Raw genomic sequence first — 20,540 nt, forward strand, 5'->3', positions numbered from 1 at the left:
GCTCTCGGCTAAATCGTTCCCGGCGCTTCTTTTCAGCCTTGCAGCGCCTCGTGCCATACTTTCTGACGTTCCCACCTGGCGACCCTTCTCTTGCGTCGTAGGCCTCTGACTCCAGAGCCTTCGGTCCGGAGCCCTCCCCGCCAAGCTGGAGAGGAGCTGAGAGTAACGCTCTTTTGCCCCGCCAGGCCGCTGGGATCACCCGGTCACCCCGCCCCACGCTCGCTCACGCTCCCGGAAGCCGCCTGCCGGCGCCGGAGGTCATCCCTGGCCATTCCTCTGGCGGCTGCTGGGGCAGAGCGCCCAGGATGAAGGAGACGCGGGCCAGGGTGCCTCCGAACCCGCAGGACACCGGCGGTGCGGGATCCCCGCGGTGCCCCTAGACCACCTGGGAGCTCGCGGACGTGCTCTGCGCATGTGGGTCGGAGTCCCGGGCCCGCTGTGTCTCCTGATGCGTGGGCGGGTGGATGAAGGCAAGGAGGGCCGGCGAGGGAAGGAAGCAGTCCTGGCTGGCAAAGGGGTGATCGCAGCACGAAATCTCGACGGAGTGAATGTTAACAGCTAACTTATCCTGAGCATTCGTATTGCAATACCGTAATGCATTCTCTCACGCCCTTTGCTTGTATTAAACTCACTGGCCATTCCTAACAATCTGTTAGGTACTACTGTTATCCCCATTTGCAGATGAGGAAATTGAGGACCGGAGATGTGCATTAGCTCACTTTAGCCCACTGGGCTAGGAAGTGGGGGTGGCTTAATCGTGGAAATCCCCGAGATTTGGAAAGTGGGTGGGGGTGACAATTGGTGCCTCTGTGGCCTGGGGAGAGAAGGCAGTGACAGTGAGCCAGCTCTTCTGAGCCTTCCCTTCTGCCTAGCCGTACCCAGAGGGTATGGTTTCCCGGCGTGCCCGCCTTAATTTCTCAAACCTTTTCTCAAGCTTAGACTATCTTCAACGCGGGGTAAATGGAATCCATTGCTCTGTAGCCTGGTCAGACTGTTGTCTGAGCATTCAGGTGGTGTTTTTTGGTTTTTTGTTTTTTACCAGCTTCTCAGCTCTTCCTCTCCTCTCCCTCCCTTCTAATTAATGCCAGTGGGCTCTTGGGGTGCCACCCAACAATAGACAGGACCAGAGCTCATGCCTCTGGGGAGTGTGATAGGGCAAATGCAGCGAAGACCCTACAAAACATGAGCAGGGCCATGTTCTAAGCCTTCCGTTTGTTTTAATAATATGTAAAAACTGCTGACACCCCCTCCTTGTCTGCGACCACTCTGGAGGAGGTTAGAGAGCTGGATGTTCCTTTTATCCTACTCTTTAGCAGTTTGAAGTTGTGTTCAGGGTAGGGAGGGAGGAGTTCTCTCTCATGAAGGCAGGTCCTGAGCAATCTAAGTTGTGCCCTTATCTTTGGGATTGTGCTTTTGCTGGGGCTCCTCCTGCCCTGCCTCAGCTGGGGGATCCAGTTCCTTAGGGGCTCCTATTCATTTCTTCCACTCACCATGTACCATGAAAGATGGTAAACTCGGAGACTCTTCATGCCTTGTCTGGGCACATACTCTCAAGGTTTTTGTTGTTGTTAATTTCCCTTTAAATTGTTTGTAATGATTTCATACTATTCCATCAGAGAAAGGCACATCATTTTCTGATTCTTTCACTGTATGATAAATAAGTGGTGTCCAACATTTCAATAATATAAATATTATTTGACTAATCTTTGTATGTATACTTTTTCCACTTTCAGATTTTAAAACCTTTTATTTGCATTAATAAAAAAGTGTGCGTTCCAATAATTAAAATCATTTGAACGATTAAAAAAATGGCACTCAGATTAAACCCCATTTTACAGCCTGCAAGAAACCCTGGGCCAGCTTAGTTTTAACTTTAGATTTTTCTGTCGTCCCACCCGGATTCTTTCTTCACCAACATGCAAGTTCTTTCCTTCCCTGCCAGCCAGCCGGGCAGATGGTAGAGGCAGGCGTGGCCTTCGTTGTCAGTGGTTCCGGATACTCTGATGTGAAGGGGGCAGCACTGTCATTTTAACTTGATCCAACCTCTCTGCATCTTACAAAGTTAAACAGCTAAAAGAAGTAAAATAAGAAAAAAAAGTAAAATAAGAAGGCAGTGCTTATGGAATGTACAGTGCATATTGGCGGCGCTCGCCTCATTACGACTCGATCGTTTCTTTGGAAGGCAGTGGATTTTTCTCTTGCGTTTCCCTCTTCTTCAATTTCGAATTTCTCGATCTCAGCCTTATCGGATTTCTCAGACATGGTCGCGGAGGCAGCGAAGCGAGGTGCGAGAGCCAGAAGAGTCCAATCTGCACAGTGGCAACTGCCGAATCCACTTTTTTTTTAGATTGAGTCTCACTTTGCTGCCCCTTGGTAGGGTGCTATGGCATCGTGGGTCACAGCAACCTCAAACTCTTGGGCTGAAGCCATCCTCTTGCCTCAGCCTCCCAAGTAGCTGGGACTACAGGCACCGGCCACAATGCCCTGCTATTTTTAGAGATGTTCTTGCTCAGGCTGGGTTTGAACTCATGAACCCAAGAAATCCACCCGCCTCAGCCTCCCAAAATGCTAGGATTGCCAAAGTGAGCCACCATGCCCAGTCTTTTTTCCGGCTTTTGGACTACTTCCTTAGGACACGTTCCCAGAGTGGGCGTGGCCAAAGGGGAGGATCACTTTTATGCTTTGCCGACTTTGATGGCTCTTGAAGCAGTCTGTGCCAAAGAGCTTAGCAAGAAAGATAGAAATGTTTATAAGTAGAGGACCAGTGGCTCTTGGAGAACTTTCAAACCCATGACTCAATCTTTTAATTCCACTTACTGGTTTGAGTGGCCTCAAAGTTTTTGAGAATGGTATTAGTGTTAAAAGCATTATTGAAGTTAACAACTTTGAATTGGGGTCAGATGCCTGAGAGGGAGAAAATGAAATTAGAAAAATAACAGGTCCAGTAGGAGATGGTTAGAATAACTCTGGGATGTTGTTGAAACCGTGAATGGACTTTTAAATCACTTGTGGTGGAGAAATAGTGATTATTTTATAACTAATGTTTACTTGCTGCTGAATTCTGACCCAATTTAGGTTTAAGTGCAGTAGATTTGGCTGTGACTAGGAATGATGAGTCCTTGGAAGTGAGAATACAATTACTTACATGGGTCTGACTTTCAAAGGAACTTTTCTTGCTAACTTGGCAGCAGGACTGGCCTTGAGACCACGTTCTGAGCCTGCTTTCCTCCTTGCTTGTGGGGTTATGTGCTAAATTGGTTTGAAGGCCATGGCAGTTGCCTTGGTAGGTTTGATTCACTCACTGCAAGCCTTGCCCTAGTTTAAATGGAAACTTGGATCTGCTTGAAAATGTATGTCTTTTTTCAGATTCTGGTCCAATATCCTATAACAGCTTCAGCTGCTTTTTACTAAACACATTTCTATCAGGCTTCCTTCAGTGATCCTTTTCCTGAGGTTTATCTCATGCTTCTCTCTAAATTTTGTAGTCCATTCCCTGGGTCATCCTCAATCAATTGTTCTCGAATCAATGAATTCTTGAAGCTACCTCAGGCCCTTCATGTTTCATTGAGAAATTTTCATTGTTTTAAGTGTTGCGAGTCCATGAGGTCATTAAGTGTATGAATCTCAGACTTTGATTGTAAAAGACATATTTTCCACTAGGATATCTTCACCTCCACCAGGAAATCTTACTACCTCCTCTGCTTCATACAGACAGAGTCCTGCTCCAGATGTTACTGGGTTAAGTAAGACAAAAGGAAATAGTCTTCGTGATCAAACTTTTGATTGTTTATGAAGACATGCTCATGCAAGTAAGTTACAAAAAAGGATAGAAAATTAGGCGTTATGAGATTCCAATTTGGTAACAACCAAGAATTAAAATAAAGCAAAACATATACATGGTACAATGTACTTAAAACACCAGAAGAAAATTTATAGAATATTAATACTGATGATCCCTGAGTAATGGAATTATAAATAATTTTTTATTTACTTCTTAAAATTTTTTCTTTCACCCCAGGAGTTTTCCAAAAGATGCTATGTTTTTATAATGAGAAAGAAAGGATAATTAACATTTTTAAACATAAAGAATACAGGGCTCATAAAACTATGTGTTTCCTAGCCAGGCAGGCAGTGGCTCATGCCTGTAATCCTAGCACTCTGGGAGGCTGAGGCAGGAGGATGCTTTGAGCTCAGGAGTTTGAGACCAGCCTGAGTAAGAGTAAGACCCCCATCTCTACTAAAAATAGAAAAATTAGCTAGGCCTGGTTCAGGCATCTGCTATCTGGGAGGCTGAGGCAGGAGGATCTCTTGAGCCCAAGAGTTTGAGGTTACTGTGAGCTAGGCTGATGCCACGGCACTGTAGCCTGGGTACTAGAGGGAATCTCTGTCTCCAAAAACAAACAAAACCTCATGTGTTTCCTTGTGCTCAACAGAATAAACAGATGACACAGAATTAGAAGCAATGCAAAGCAACCCTTTGTGCTTTCCTATCACATCTGCTTCCAGGGGTTGTCTGTCAATAAGACTGTTTCTGTCACTCCTCAAGAGGCCAGGTGCAGCCACAATGGGGATGTGCCTGACACCGTCCAGCACCCCTCCAGTGGTTTTCTTAGACAGTCAACAGATCCTAGAGGTCTTAGTGTTTGAAGAACCATTATTTTCTTAGAGGGGAATGAGCATCTGCCTATTGGTAATACCCATTCTTTAAGTACCAACCATATACAATCATTCTAGGATCTTGTTTCTAAGCGCCACTTAAAGTGCAATTCAATCCACACATTCTTTCAAACAGAAGCAATCTGATTCATAAGTGTGATAACTGACTTTATGGATTCACTGAAGTTGGAGTAATTTTCTCAAATTTCTAGGTAAACTACATCATGAAAGGCCAGAATCATTACTTACAGGAATCCTAGCCTCACTCCACCTCTTCCTTGTACATCCTCCTTCTCTCATAGCTTCTCCCACCCACCGAGAAGACTCTCCACTTTCCAGAATTAGGTCACGTGGCTCTCTCTTCCCTATAAGGCATCTGCAGGCTCAAGCAAATCCATCTTAGAAGCTAGTCTGCCATGTGGACTTCCTATTAACCCCAGTTCTGGGGTAAGATTTCTACTTTCACTTATTTACCTTAGTTCAAAACAACTTTGATATTATCATAAACTTAACCATAAATCCTGACCTTAGGCAAATCTGGCCTTTCCCTGAGTGGTCAACTTCAATCGTCCTGCACCTTCCTTCCCTATATAAACCCTGGGTCTAAGGGGGAGTATTAGGGGGATCCACCATGAGTTGGGAGGTCACCCAAGACATGGCTATTCTTTGTAAGTCCCTATTAAATGTTTCCTTCTGGGAAAGTGGGTTTGCCAGTCTCTTTCTTTCGCCTCTCAACTCCCTTCGCCTTTGAGTGTAAGTTTGCATAGACCAGCTTGCTGGGAATAGGCATATGATGTATTTATTCATCATCTCTTCTTCCGCTGAGGAGCCTCAAAGAACCACAATTCTCTGGTGCATTCAACCACAGTGGGTTCCAACAGCTCTCCTGGGATTTGAGGGCAAAACTGGAATAATGGTGTCTTCTCAGTATCCATAAATGCTCTGGTTAGGAACAGTACTGGGCTCCCTGTGAGCTTGGGTTACCCCAGGGAGAATTGGAAAGTCAGGGGGTTTCCTGCCCCTAGGCTTCTGTGCACTTTGCTCTTCTTTTGTAAGCCCCTCTAGGAAGGGTCTCAAAAACCAATTCATACCCAGGTATGGATGATAAAGGAGGCTTAAAATAATTCTGTCTCAGAAGCATTTGCATTTTCACTGGGAAGGATGCTAATTATAACATTTCAAGCATCTGGTATCAGATAAGGGAGGTGTTGGGCAGTCATGACAGCTGAAAATAATTCCCACCTCTGAAATTAGCTCAATCATTCATTGTTTAACAAATACGTTTTGAGCACCTACCACGAATGAGGTGCTGTATACAGTGAATAATAATATTAATTTTTATTTCCGTGGAGCTACAGGTTAGCTCTGGGCACAGCAATAAATTTGGGGAGGGGGGCAAGGTCTCACTCTTGCTCAGGCTGGTCTTGAACTCCCAACCTCATGTAATCTTCCTGCCTTGATGGTATAAGTCACCATGCCCAGCCACAACACATTATTAAATAAAATGATGGGACTGATTTTCTTGGGTAGCTTGTGAAACTTAATCTTATTTTATTTGAGTAGCATTTGAATTTTGATCACTGCTCTTGACTTCTTCATAAGCTATGTAATCATATATCATAGAAAGATATTCTGTTCATCCTATTTTTACCTGGTTCTAATTGACTAGTACTAGTTGGGGGTCAAACAAAATTTAATTTTGAAGCAAACAATGGAATAATCTGGCATTTGAGGTCTTGCCCTGTAAGGAACACCTGTTGTTTTTTGCCTGCCTGGCATCTTTCTTGTTGAGGAATCACCCTGCCTGTTCCCTTTGCCATCCTTACAGACTGTAGAATTGGCTCATCTAGCCGCAGCTCCAGGAGAGGGCACATGATCGCCGCATCTCTTTGGCCAAAATGACTGGGTCAGGTGTGAGCACTGAAGCCACACAGGGCCTATGGAAAGCCCTGGCAGGATGTTTTTCCCACAGTTATTTGGAAATAAGCTCCTTCACTGGGCTTGCAGGCTGGGAGGAGCTTGCTTGTAGCCAACACAGAGGAAAGCAGAGACCAATATCAAGACAGATTCCTGACATCGCTTGTGAGACTGAAGCCATGTCAGCAATGGTCCATCCATGGACTTTCCTTATATGGTTCAGTATTAAGTAAAAGAGGGGAGGGGTGAGAGACCCATAGATGGATATAGTTCTGTTTTTCATCAGCTAGTTTGTGTTGGGTTCCTGTCTTCAGCTGCTAGGTGTTCTCATTCATTCAGCTGTGTTAAATGTTCACCTATTTTTTTGTTGTTATTACCCTTTGTATGGTGCTGTGGTGACATAGCTCACAGCAACCTCAAAATTCTGGGCTCGAGCAATCCACTTGCCTCAGCCTTTTGAGTAGTTTGAACTACAGGCAACATCCAGCTAGTTTTCCACTTTTAGTAGAGACCAGGGTCTTGCTTAGGCTGGTCTCGCAGTTTTATTTTCCTATCTATATCCCACACTTTCCATTCCTTTCTCAATAAGGGAAAGTGGCCCTTTTCATCCCACACTCATAATCATGCACTTATTCCCAGAGCACTTGCCTAGAAATGTGTGTGTATAAACAACTCAAAGACATATATAAATAAAAGCATGTATTATTTAGGGGATAGATAGATAGATAGATGATAGATCATTGATAGATAGATAATTAATAAATCTCAAAATAACTGACTCACATGTTTCCCAAATTGTGCTAAAAATCCAAAGTTTATGAGAACTATGACAGTATCAGTCTCAATCAGGTTGTAAGTTGGTTGCAAGTTACAAACTACTTAAAACTAGTTTTGAAAAAATAGATCTCGAATATTAACACTATCCTGGGAGTTAGAAAAACTGTAAAATGGGACAAGAAAATTGAGGTACCAGTGGTGACATAAGGCCTTTTTGTCTGAGAGACTGTTTTTTGAAGTCAAGGTAGGGTGTGGTCTAACAGACCTCCAGAAAAACGGTTACTCCAACTACCACATGTGCACACTGAAACACTGACATACTCAAATCAGAATAAGGGCCAACCTTAAAGATTAAACATGTATTTAGATTAACATCTTTCAACAGGGGTACATGAAGATGGGGAGGGGTAAGTTAAAGACTGGGCAGTCGAACCTCTTGTCCCTGGCAAAACCTCCTATGCTCCCCAAACAGATTACCGTGTTTTCCTGAAAATAAGACACTGTCTTATATTTATTTTCTCAAGAAGACACACTAGGGCTTATTTTCAGGGGATGTCTTATGCTCCACGCCGAAATGCATGGCGTGACTGCATAGCCACGCCCATCACTAGGTCCTATATTTGGGTAGGGCTTATATTTAACAAATGTATAGAAATCCTGCTAGGGCTTATTTTTGGGGTAGGTCTTATTTTGGGGGAAACACGGTATTACAGCAAGAGCAATCCAGTGAGAACAGACTAAAGACCCCAACTCACTAGGAAAAATGTTTTCATGATGTATCGTGCACATCATGGCACATAAGGCACTTCCTAGGAAACATCTACTCACGCTCCAGGGTAAACTTCTAGAAATGAAACATTCATCCTTGCAGGACAAATCAGACATTGTTTGGGTCTCACTGCTCTGCTTTTAGGATAAGATGAGGCTGAGAGCATGAAACCACCAGACATCCTGCCTCTCATGGGAGCTTCCACAGCCTCGTCAAGGGAGGTGGAGGCAGTGACCTCCCACAGTGGCCAGCAACTAGAAAACCACAGGACAGGAAATGCTGCTGTTGATAGAACAGACATTTTTTAAAATGTTTCGATCATTATCTCTTCTAGTCCAATGTTTTAAAAATTGGTTGGCCAGCTTGAATTTGGACCAAGACAAAAGTTTGTCTCTAGGGTCTTGATAAAATGTAAGATCTCCTGTCACTTGCTGGATTTGTATTTTCAGCAATACTATTTTCTTTTGTTTCTGACCACTTAAAACCTATTAGTTTTTACTTATATTTGAGACTATACAAACATTAGAGCAGTATAAAGGCTATAATTTTACATAAGCAAAATCTGATAAGCTAAATCTGAGCTCAGTTCGGAGGTCACCAGCAGGGATGGGTGGGTGTGGGTCCTATCCAGGGCTCCACAGGCTGACCAGTGTCCCCTGGAGAGTTATCACAATGCATTGTTTTAAATAAATTTCTTTCTGAAACCCAGGGCATCAAATGACATAAACTCAAGCTGATAGAAGTCTGCTGCCCTCAGATCTAATCTCCATCCACGAGGGAACATTCAGTGTGGAGGCTGGGAATAATCCACCCTGTGTCTGCAGGCTCGCTCCGACACTCAGCGTATTCTGCTTCTGCAATGGCTTCATTTGCTGCTGCTACTTCCAAAGAGATGTCTCCAGCAGCGTCATCATGAGGGCACAGTGAGCTCTGCTTCACATCTTAGTGTCCTGGACAGGATAGTCACCCTGTGAACGGAGGAGTAAAGAATTAATTAGGAAAAGGGTGAGGAAATCCTGACACTTAGCATATTTCCTCAGGGAGCCCAGTTCAGGCAATAATAATATTGTCTGAGTGGTACCAGTAATGACAGCAATAAGAATGCTATGGCCTGACATAGTTTTTTTTTTTTTTTTTACATGAACCAACTCATTTAATCCTCACCAAAGCCATATGAGGTGGGTGCTTCTATTAACCCTGTTATAGGTGAAGCAGTTAAGGCACAGAGAAGTTAAGTGACTTCCCCTAGGTCACATACCTAGCAAATGAGGAAGTCAGGATGTCAACCCAGGGACCAGAGCTTGAATCCTAAACTACTCAGTGATACTGACCATCTCTCGATGCCTGGCGTCCATGACCCTCTGGCCTGGCCTACTCACTCATTCCCACTCAGATTCCTCTTCTTGAAATTATCCTGCCAGATTCTTTGGCAGCATAAAAATAGAAAAAGAACAGAAAAGGTTGAAAATAAGACTGAAGCTTGAGTGAAAGGACAGCAATGTAGCTATTTATTCCACAGGCAATCTTTTTCTTAAAATTGTTTATGTTTTTTGCTCTATTGCCCAGGCTGGTCTCAAACTCCTGGCCTCAAGGGATCCTCCCACTTTGGCCTCCTAAAGTGCTGGGATTATGGTCATGAGCCACCACACCTGTCCTCAATAGTCATTCAATACTTGAAGGTATTACTTCGAGCTCATTTTGTGCTAGAAGCTGTGCTGGGACTCAGGTCTTATCAGTTCTCTAGCTGAAAACCAGAAACATTTATGATGTAAGCCTGGTAGAAGGTGAGATGTAATGGGGGCCATCCTCAGGGACTACAATGGAGGTGACAAGATTTGTAAGGAGCTGAGGCATTTGTCCTTGGAGCAATCAGCCAAGGCACATGGAGGGGAAGATAGAGGTGTGGTGAGAGGAGAGGGAGAAGGATCTCAGGGAAGGAGAGCCTCCTGGCTCAGGAAGGTAAAAGTGAGAATGCAGGGGAGAGTGTCCTTGGGAAAACCAAGAAGGGTTAAGGGCCAAGAGTCCCTTCCACATGCCCAGTTAACTGAGAGGGAGGAGAAAGGGGAGAGAGCAAAGTAAACACTACACAGTTACACGGGTAAGGGACTCTGAGGAGGAGGTTGTGTCTTATCAGTTTAGGGAGAAAAAAATTTCAAATCAAATGTTGAAAAGCAAGGAGAGTTGACAGCCATCGCACCCTGAACATGCCAATCTCACGTATAATCTCAGACGCTAAGGAGAGCTGGGCCTGGTTAGTGCTTGGATGGGAGAAAGCAACTGACTCGGAAAAGCAACTGAATCAGGCAATTAGGAAGTCAGCACTCACTAGTCTAGTACGACAAAATCTCAGATGTGATGTCAAAACATGTTTGTCTTTGCCGTGGTTGAGTGCCCCACACAGTACTGGAGGCTGAGAGGGCATTTGAGAAACACTTGTTACATTTATTTGAAGTATTCGAGTTGTATCAGTGCCCTCTTTCCAGGGCTACTTTTCCTTATAAATGGAAGCCTAAGTGCAGCGACTTGATATGTCCAGCTGGCCCCTTGATTGAAATCCCCAGATGGCTCCTTCTTTCAGCATGAAATGTTAAAATGCTAGTGGGGGGGGCACAACAGGAAGGTAATGCCTGTGGCACACTTACGAAACCTTCCCCTGCTTTCTCCTGAAGAGTGAATTTCTCCACACTCTGTGTGTTACAGAGCCACGTTTGAGGGGTACCATCTCATCATTATTTGTTTATGCCTCAGCCTTTTTCATCTTTGAACCTCTAGTATCTCACATAGTAGGGATAACTAGATCCTATAGGACAGCAGTTCTCAACCTGTGGGTCATGACCCCTTTGGGGGTCGAACGACCCTTTCACAGGGGTCACCTAAGACCATCCTGCATATCAGATATTTAAATTACGATTCACAACAGTAGCAAAATTACAGTTATGAAGTAGCAACGAAAATAATTTTATGGTTGGGGGTCACCACAACATGAGGAACTGTATTAAAGGGTCGTGGCATTAGAAAGGTTGAGAACCACTGTTATAAAAGGAATAAACAGATGTTGATTACATGAATGCAACCACAATTAGTTTGTCTGATTGTTCTACTTCTTTCTTTCTTTTTTCTTTTTTTTGAGACAGAGTCTCACTTTGTCACCCTTGGTAGAGGCATCAAAACTCACAGCAACTCAAATTCTTGGGCTCAAGCAATTCTCTTGCCTCAGCCTCCCAAGTAGCTGGGACCACAGGTGCCCTCCACAATGCCTGGCTGTTTTTAGAGATGGGGTTTCGCTCTTGCTCAGGCTGGTCTCAAACCTGGGAGCTCATGCAATCCACCTGACTTGGCCTCCTAAAGTGCTAGGATTATAGGCATGAGTCACCTCACCCAGCCTTGATCTTTGTATTTCTATCAACCAAGGAACAAGATAGGGATTAGATTAAGGGATTGGAAAATGGCTTAGTGGTGTGTGCCTCCTCTGAGGGATCCAGGAAACACTTAGGACAGGCATGGATATCTGGGGAAGCTCGCAGCCCAATGGCCTAGCTTGTAATAATTCTGGAGATCCTAACCTTGTCTAGGTTTGGGAAGGAGAAAGAGGATTGGAGACAATTCCCCTTCCAAATTAAATAAGTGATGAACATCAGGTACTTTGTACCTCTGATGACTATAGCAGGTGCCCTGTATGTCAACATCAATTGAGTTCCATGACCCTGGACAACACCTGTCCCCTCTTGGAGTTTTGGTTTCTTCCTTTATAAAAGGGACTGGACTAAAAGGGGTCAAAGTTTCACATCTCAGTGATAAATAGAGAATAAAAGACATGGACAGATGGGATTGGACTAAATGGGATCCAATGGACAAAGGGGATTGGACTAAATAGGGTCAAAGTTTCTCATCTCAGTGATGGATACAAAGAGTAAAAGACACGGACAGAGGGGAGCCACACTTTTCTGACCTGAGCCGCCTGATTTGGGAGAAGAGTATTCCTGAGGGTGCTGGGAACTCTCTTTCCCTTGCAAGGGCTCTGTCAGGAATAGAAGTGTTGAGGCTCAAGACATTACCAGTGAGCCTGCCCCTGTCCCAAAGCTCCTGGAGTATCTGTGGAAGCCTTCTTCTACTTTTTTTTTTTTTTGAGACAGTCTCACTCAGTCACCTGGGCTCCAGCGCAGTGCTATCATCACAGCTCACAGCAACCTCAAACTTCTGGGATCAAGTGATCCTCCTGCCTCAGCCTCCCAACTAGCTGGGACTACAGGTACCTGCTACAATGCCTGACTAATTTTTCTACTTTTAGTAGAGACAGGGTCTCACTCTTTCTCAGACTGGTCTTGAACTCCTTAGCTCAAGAGATCTCCCCACCTTGGCCTCCCAGAGTGCTAGGATTAAGGGTGTGCATCATTGCATCCAGCCAGGAAGCCTTGTTCTCTTTCAGAAAGTCTAGATAGCTTTTCAGCCAAGATGACTTTTTAACCCCTCAGGATTGCAAAATGCTGTTAGTGCGATGGGAAGGTCTCCTGGCAAGGCAGATGCCTCCTACCTTGAATGTAAGATGTAGCAACCACTGACAGCTAACTATTTGAACCCAGTGGTTTCATCCACAAAAAGGACAAGGGGTTGAGGCCTGTATTTGTCTTCTGAAGACATAGAGAAATCTCCCAGCTCCAAAAGATCCTAAATCTAAAGATTGCTCATGTTAAATCAATTGAAGGGCTGTTCAGTTAGAATAGAAAGAATTAAAGAAATATAGTGCATCCTTCCTTAAAGACTCAACCTAGGGGTCTCAGTCATACCTCCTGAGTCTTTCAGACTTACACTTTTTCCTGCCCAATCTAGTATGATTGAGAATAATGTGAGGGCCCTTACAAACACCTCCATTCCTCTTAGACTGAAGGTTGTATCATTAGAGAATGGGTTTTTTGGGGGGAGGAGGGGTCAGGTAGTTTTGTCTCTTCTTTTAAAATTCACACATTCGCCCAAATGCCCATTGACCCACAAATGGATCAATAAATTGTGGTACATGTACACCATAGAATACTATGCAGCCCTAAAGAAAGATGGAGACTTTACCTCCTTCATGTTTATATGGATGGAATTAGAAAATGTTCTTCTTAGCAAAGCATCTCAAGAATGGAAGAAAAAGTATCCAATGTACACAGCCCTATTATGAAACTAATTGATAGCTTTTATAGGAATGTCATAACCTAATTATAGCCTTAGAATATGGGAAGGGGGTGGGAGAGAGGAGGTAAGGGGGGTGGATGGGTGGAGGGAAGGTGATTGATGGGATCATCTCTATGGTTTATCTTACAAGGGTACAAATGAATCTTTCTAAAAGCAGAGTATGAATGTCTTAACTCAATAACTAAGAAAATGACATGAAGGTTATGTTAACCAGTTTGATGAGAGTATTTCAAAATGTATATGAAAACAGCACATTGTACCCCATGATTGCATTAATATATACTGTTATGCTATAAGAAATTAAAAAAAAAATTCACACATTCAGTCAACAAATGTTTTCTTGAGAACCTACTATGTTCCAGGTTCTATAGTCCATACTGGGGATGCAGTGAGGGAAAAGTTGAGAAAGAATAAAAAAATAAACAGGAGAATTCCAGTGATGCATACCGTGTTGAGCTTTGGTTTCTCCCTCTATAAAACTACGGGGAATGGTGGGGGAGGGTAACTGGAGGCGGGGTAGTTTCCTTCAGCCTGAGTGGTCCAGATAGGCCTAAGTGAAGAGGGGTCATCTGAGCTGAGATCTGATGTAGGGTAGGAAGTGGCCGCGTGAGGATCAGGAATGTTCTAGGCAGAGGGAACCTAGAAAGACCTCTGAGGTGGGAGTGAGCCTGGCGTATTTGAAGAACAAAAAAGTATTGACATGGCTGGAGCACAGTGAGGGGGAGAGTTGGCTGCCAAGGGGGCCGGGGGTGATATCCTAACCCCTAGTACCTGTGAATGTCACCTGATTTGGAAATGGGGCCATTGCTTATGCCATTAAGGATCTCAAGATGAGGCGTTTCTCCACCTAGGGTGGGCCCTGCATCTACTGACTGGTGTCTTTATAAAAGAAAGAAGGAGGAAGTGTGAGACCCACAGGCACAATGAAAGGCCACATGATGGATGGAGGCAGAGACTGGAGGGAAACATCTGCAAGCCTAGGAGGGCAGCTATGCTCACCGCTCTGCCACCAATGCCCTCTGCAAGCCTAGGAGGGCAGCTATGCTCTCCTCTATGCCACCAACGCCCTCTGCAAGCCTAGGAGGGCAGCTATGCTCTCCTCTATGCCACCAACGCCCTCTGCAAGCCTAGGAGGGCAGCTATGCTCACCGCTCTGCCACCAATGCCCTCTGCAAGCCTAGGAGGGCAGCTATGCTCTCCTGTATGCCACCAACGCCCTCTGCAAGCCTAGGAGGGCAGCTATGCTCACCGTTCTGCCACCAACGCCCTCTGCAAGCCTAGGAGGGCAGCTATGCACTCCTGTATGCCACCAACGCCCTCTGCAAGCCTAGGAGGGCAGCTATGCTCTCCTCTATGCCACCAATGCCATCGGCAAACGGATCGCAGGCAGCCAAGCTGGGAGAGGCAAGGAAAGATCACAAGGGTGGCAGGCAGCTGCAGAAACTCAGGGGAGAGGAATGGATTCTCCCCAGAACTTCCAGAGGGAACCACCTCCACCACATCTTAATTTTGGAATCCTGGCCTCTAGAGCTGTGGGAAAGTACTTCTCTATTGTTTCCCATCAAGTTTGTGGTAATCTGTTTCAACAACTCTGTTACAAGAGGTGAGTAATTTTAGCAAAGAGTAGATGATACAAACTAACCAACCAACCCTCTGGTTACTGTCTAGAGAAGGAATTATATAGGCTGGAAAAAGAAAAACAGTGGAAGTAGGAAGCCAGAAGTGGGACGCTAAGGGCTTGGGTGAATGAATGAATGAATGAATGCACTAAAAAGGGGAAGCACTTGCAGGTGACTGGGTTGTTGAGTTGCCAGAGACAGGGGGTGGAGGTGGGACACTGCCCCTAGAGCTCGAGATGGGCTTCTGGGAGCCCGTGGGGGACAGCCAGGTGAAGTGGGTGCCTATGAATAAGGGCCCAGACATGGCGGGGGATGGGGGGCATTGAGTCATCTCCCTCCCCCTCCTGTGTAGCAGGTACCCAGGTCCTATGAGTGAGTTAATGTCACTCATAGCCTCCTTCTATAAGGCCTAACTCAAACGCCACCTTGGCCCTGAAGCACCCCCAACTTCTTAGACACACAGATCCTTCCTCCGCCCTTGAGCTTGGGGCTCCCCTGGGAATGCCCCTGCCCACTGCCACCTCCTACCCTGTTAAGGCACACGAAGGGGCCGTGGTCTCATGTGCCTGGCTGTGCGCTGTTTGGAAAGGAGCCCTCCTGTTCATCTCTGACCCCCGCAGCAGTGGGTCTGGCGCCCTGCCCTCCGCAGACCTTGGGCAGGCATCTGCAGACCTCGGGTCCCTGAGCTGTGCCAGAACGCTGAGTCAGTGAGAAGCTGGGGAGAGCACAAGACACATTTCCCTTTTCTGTCCTTTTGTCTCTTCAGCCTCAGGGACAGCCTGTCTCCATCCAGTCGGGACAGGAGGGAGCCTGGTGCCCTTGTTTCTGCCCCCTAATCTGACTTGCAAGGGGACTGTGAGGAGCAGGGTGCACGATAAAGGGATGCCTTGGCCCTGGCCCCACCCTCTTTGTGAACAGGTGGGGCCACCTACCTCCACCCTGGGAGACGAGAGCCCGTCCTGGACCTCGCTGCTGGTCTCCAGCTGGGCATGGCCAGTCCCGGGGTTGCAGCCTGGCTCGAGAACCGCCCCCTCCTCTTGCTTTTTCTTGTCCTTCTCCAGCTTGGGGCTGTTGTCTCCCTCCACTCCTCCGGGGGGACTCTCTGGGGGCCTCTCCATGACGGCTCCCTCTTCTGGCTTCTGTGTGTCGTGGGCCTCATGTCCAGGCCTGGCCTCTGCCCTTGGCTCCCCCTCCTTTTTCACCTCCATAGCCTCTCCGGTCTCCCTTTCCTCTCCGGCTCGGTCTTCCTCACTGGGGCTCCCACACCCATTCTCTGCCTTTGGGCTGGAGATGGTTTGGGCTGGTCCCGGGGCCTCCTCCGGGGCACTGAGCTTGGCCTCCTCTGCGGCCCCATCCTTCTCCTGCTTCTCTGTCCTCCTCAGAGGGGGCTTTTCCAAAGGTTCTGGGTGGCTCCTCCCTCCCTCTCCCTCTGCCCCCTCACTGGATGGAGGCGATCCTGGGGCCTTGCTCTTGGAGGTGAACACCTCCTCCCCGTTCTCTTCTGTGGCACCATTCTCCTGAGATGACTCTGTGGCCCTGTACTCTCCCAGGTCCCCACAGTCCGACTGAGACCTTCGGAACCGCCTGGAGGGGGGGCGCCTTTTGATGGAGCCCCTCGTCCGTACCTGGAAGAAGAGGATGAGCGAAATTATCCAAAACCTGTAAAAAAGGCCGAGAAGAGGACTGCACATCCCTTTAGCGTCAGTCTAAGGCACTTATTAACAAGCCCAGCCACGGGTCAGCTAATTTCCTAGGAGAAAGTGCCATAGTCTGTGATTTATTACAGGTTAGAGCCCTATGGGATTGTGAAATTACAGGGTAACCTGCAGACTTTTGTCTTATGGAGATGCAAATGCTTTCCATCTAGTAAAAAAGATAACTTATGATTTTACTGCGCTGTAAAACTTTAACCAATTCAGTATCTAATGTAACAATTTTAATAGTTTTTAAAAATTGCCTATAAATAACTAGTTCTTTGAATGCTCTTTGGGTGAACTTTACCATCTCACAGGTTTCCTTCTAAACTGATAAACGGAATAAAATCTCCCCCTGTTTTGTCTAAGACCATATTTTAACAGTTTGAAAATTATACTTTGACAAGAATTGAAGAGAAGAGGGCTAGAAGCCTGCTGATGGCCAGGCCCTGGAGCAGGGCCCTCCTGGGTGCTGAGTTGGACAGCAGGTGACCAGCTTCTTCCTTTGTCCACTCAGCCCCTGCCACCCCCCACCCCCACCCCCGACAACCGGCTGACACTGGGAGTACTGAGCAGCCAGAGGGCTTTATTTTCCAGGGATCAGGTGTACCCTCGTCAGAGCTATTCCTTAGGAGCACCCCGCTGACCTGCCAGAAGATGACATCCTCTCTGGGAAGCATTTGAATTTCAGAATCCATGTTGCCCACTGGTTTTTTGTCAATCCAAGAGGTTTGGAATGAATACTTGGCTTTTAAGGGCCTCCTGGCCCCTTTCATGAGACCACCATGGGGCCAGCTCTGCAGGCCCTGGTCCCTATGGCCGGCCAGGTTCACAAGTAACTTTACCCACTGCCTTGCTAGTGTCAGAAGGCTAAAGCCTTTGGTATTATGACCAGGTAGCAGCTCCTCCCTCCCGGCCCCTACTTGCTACCAGGCACCCTGTGAGAATGTGATGCTTGCTTGGTTCCATCAAGGAGTCTCCAACACCTCAGGCTAGAAGACCTCCATCTACTCTGTCCCTTGCTAACAGCCACAAGCCTGCCCCATCACCTTCTTTCCACCAGTTTATTTCCTTGGGTTCTCTCTCTTCTACACCTTTGGCTTTTTTTGCTGGATGGATCTCCTGGGATGGCCTAGAAGATCTAACTTCTGCATCCTTAATTCCAAAGCCATACACATTTAGGATTCCCTGGCATCAGACCCCCTAACATCTCAGCCCCAGTGTGGCCCTGGCACACATTTGCTGAGTACCTGCCTGGGCTGTATCTCTGATGCTCTCTTCCCCTACAGGGCCAGGGGAAGAGAAAGGATGCACAAAGGGTCAGGGCAGCAGCTGCAGAAATCAGCCCTGCCATGCACGTACTCTTCACAAAGGGGACCGTTTGGATGTTCCCTAGCTGGGCAAGCTGCAGTATGAATGGTCCATGCCCATATCAGGACATGTGAGACTCCTCCCCTCAGGCCAGGTCGAGATGGTTGGAGTCCTAGTGATCTGCCCCGCCCTCTGTGTGAAGGCTGAGCAGGTCTTTAGCTTTTGTTTTCAGCTTTTTTTTTTTTTTTTTTTTTGAGATGGAGCCTCAAGCTATCCCCCTGGATAGAGTGCCATGGCATCACGCTCACAGCAACCTCCAACTCCTGGGCTCAAGCGAGTCTCCTGCCTCCGCCTCCCAAGTAGCTGGGACCACAGGCGCCCGCCACAACGGCCGGCCATTTTTTGGTTGCAGCCATCATTGTTGTTTGGCGGGCCTGGGCTGGGGATTCGAACCTGCTACCTTAGGTGTATGTGGCTGGCGCCTTAGCCGCTTGAGCCACAGGCGCCGAGCCTGTTTTCAGCTTTTGATGTTAACTATCTGTACAGCTGGGATCAGCCCTGAGTTCCCACCCCTCTCTCCATAGGGGCTGCAGCACTCAATCTCCCAAGCCTGCCCTTGGGGTGAATGGCACAGTTACAAGGAGGGAAGATAAGTGAGGTGGGCTAGTGATCTTAGTCCACTAGCAAAGGACAGGACAAATCTCACTTCTATTAAAACTAGCTCTGACTATAGCTCCAAAGGTTTCCTCTTTTCTCTAGGATAGTAACAGTATAGAGAAAGTGCACGAGTGCCAGTCCCCACATCTCCAGATGCACCACGGTACACCGGGACTGGAATTTACCTTATTGTAAGAGGGCAGATGACTGCCTTCGGGAGGCTGGTCAAAGCTGACGGGCACCTCCTCTGCCTCGCCGGGCCGAGGCCGCACGCCTGGGCTGCTGGGGGTGGAAGGCGGGCTGTGAAATGGTGACACCACGGCCTTGAGTCCAGGACTCTTGGGTGAGGCCCCAGGCAGTAGAGCTGCTGGGTCAAAGGTTAAATTGGCCTGCCAGGAAAAGATGAGGAATTTCAAATAGGGGTGGGAGAAGATGAGAGTTTCCACTTTAGCTTGCTGGTTGCCTGGCCTAAGAACTGGTTCAGACCAGGTGACATGAGGCTTTTCATGTTACTTCCCAGCCAGTTATCCATGGTCACATCCGGAAGCATTGCCTCCTTAATCCACTTTCTGCTGCCTGGCTTGCCACTAGCTGCCTCCCAGAGTGCTCAGACAGCACTGAAGTGGGTCTAACAAAAATGCCCCAGAACAGCCCCAAGTTATAGGCAAAGTGGCCAAAATAGCCCTGCCAGCAGCACCTGCAGCACCAGGGCCTCACAAGAAGTCAGGCTTCCTGATCACCTTTCTCATCAGAGTCAATGGCCTCACTCTGGGTGCAAGCCACGTACGGGTGATAGACAGTTGTCTCCTCTGCGATTTCTGTGTTCAGTTTTGTTCTGATCGCACACATTAGGCAAGCAGCTAAGAGGACTGCCCTGAGATTCATGCTGGATCTGTCTGTCCCTCAAGCCTCCAGAAGGACAGAACAGGATGTGTCCTAGTGATCCGCCCAGCCCTCTGTGTGAATTGCCAATCAGCTCTTTAGCTTTGGTTTTCAGCTTTTGTCATTATCTATTCAGCTGGATTGGTCCTGAATTCCCATCCCTCTTTCACAGAGGGTGGAGCATTCAGTTCCCCTAAGCCCATCTTTTGGGTGAATGGCACCTCTCCCTCCTGGTAGACAGCAGAGTGGTGGGCACAGCAGACTGCTGAGCTCTTATAGGAAGGAGGGAGCAGAATAAACCACAGTGTGTGCCACGCTTAGGGCATCACAGCCCAGAGAAAACCAGACTCAAGCAAACCCTGAAGTAACCAAAGCCTGAGGGAGCCTTGAGTTTGGTCTAGAGGAGGTTGGGGGTGTGTGTCCCAGATCCAGCCTATTGTCATGGAGAAGGTGGTGGTGCCTGGAGCAATCCACGGAAGGACTGTGTGTGTGTTCCAGATCTTTCTTTCTTTTTTATTTTTACATATACATGTGTTATTAGGTTTCCCCTTTTTACCTTCACAAAATTAAAAAGGCTTAAAATGTAACAACAATAACAATGTTTAAGATAAGGACTAGAAACAAAAACCTCATAGAGAATGAATGAAGATAAATACATTCAGAAAAAGAAATCAGACGATTGCTGCAACAAAGTATTAAGAATAATAACAATAGTAATGCAAGATGTCCCAGATCTTTAGGGCCATAGAGGGACACTCGTCCTCCCACCCTCTGCATTTTCAAATCCCCAGGAGGACCTTCCAGAGATGGGATGAGGGTGAGTGGCAGATGGTGCCGTGGGAGATACGTGGATTCTCCACATCCACAGACCTCGCTGCACATATTGGATCTTTTACTTAATAGCTGTGTGACCTTCAAGCCTTCAGCACCAACAGCCTTTCTACAGTTCAGATTCTTTATTTTTCCTAAGTTCTTTTTTTTTTTAGACGGAGCCTCAAGCTAACCCCCTGGGTAGAGTGCCATGGCATCACAGCTCACAGCAACCTCCAACTCCTGGGTTCAAGCGAGTCTCCTGCCTCAGCC

The 20,540-nt window shown here is 46.8% G+C and overlaps 1 protein-coding gene across 1 annotated transcript in view; it reads right to left on the bottom strand.

Moving 5' to 3' along the window:
* Positions 1 to 8,008: 8,008 nt before the first annotated feature.
* Positions 8,009 to 20,540, bottom strand: part of RCSD1 (RCSD domain containing 1) — a 66,941-nt gene continuing 54,409 nt past the window's right edge. Inside the window, exons 4-6 of the mRNA XM_023510787.1 lie at positions 18,761 to 18,964; positions 15,846 to 16,538; positions 8,009 to 9,087 (exon numbers count right to left, since the gene is read on the bottom strand). Of these exons, the coding sequence (XP_023366555.1) occupies positions 9,055 to 9,087; positions 15,846 to 16,538; positions 18,761 to 18,964 (930 nt within the window). The 3' untranslated portion in view covers positions 8,009 to 9,054. The remainder of the gene's footprint in view (positions 9,088 to 15,845; positions 16,539 to 18,760; positions 18,965 to 20,540) is intronic.

The sequence above is a fragment of the Otolemur garnettii genome, unplaced genomic scaffold (assembly GCF_000181295.1).
Source record: "Otolemur garnettii isolate 467f Iridium unplaced genomic scaffold, OtoGar3 scaffold00016, whole genome shotgun sequence".
NCBI lineage: Eukaryota > Metazoa > Chordata > Mammalia > Primates > Galagidae > Otolemur > Otolemur garnettii.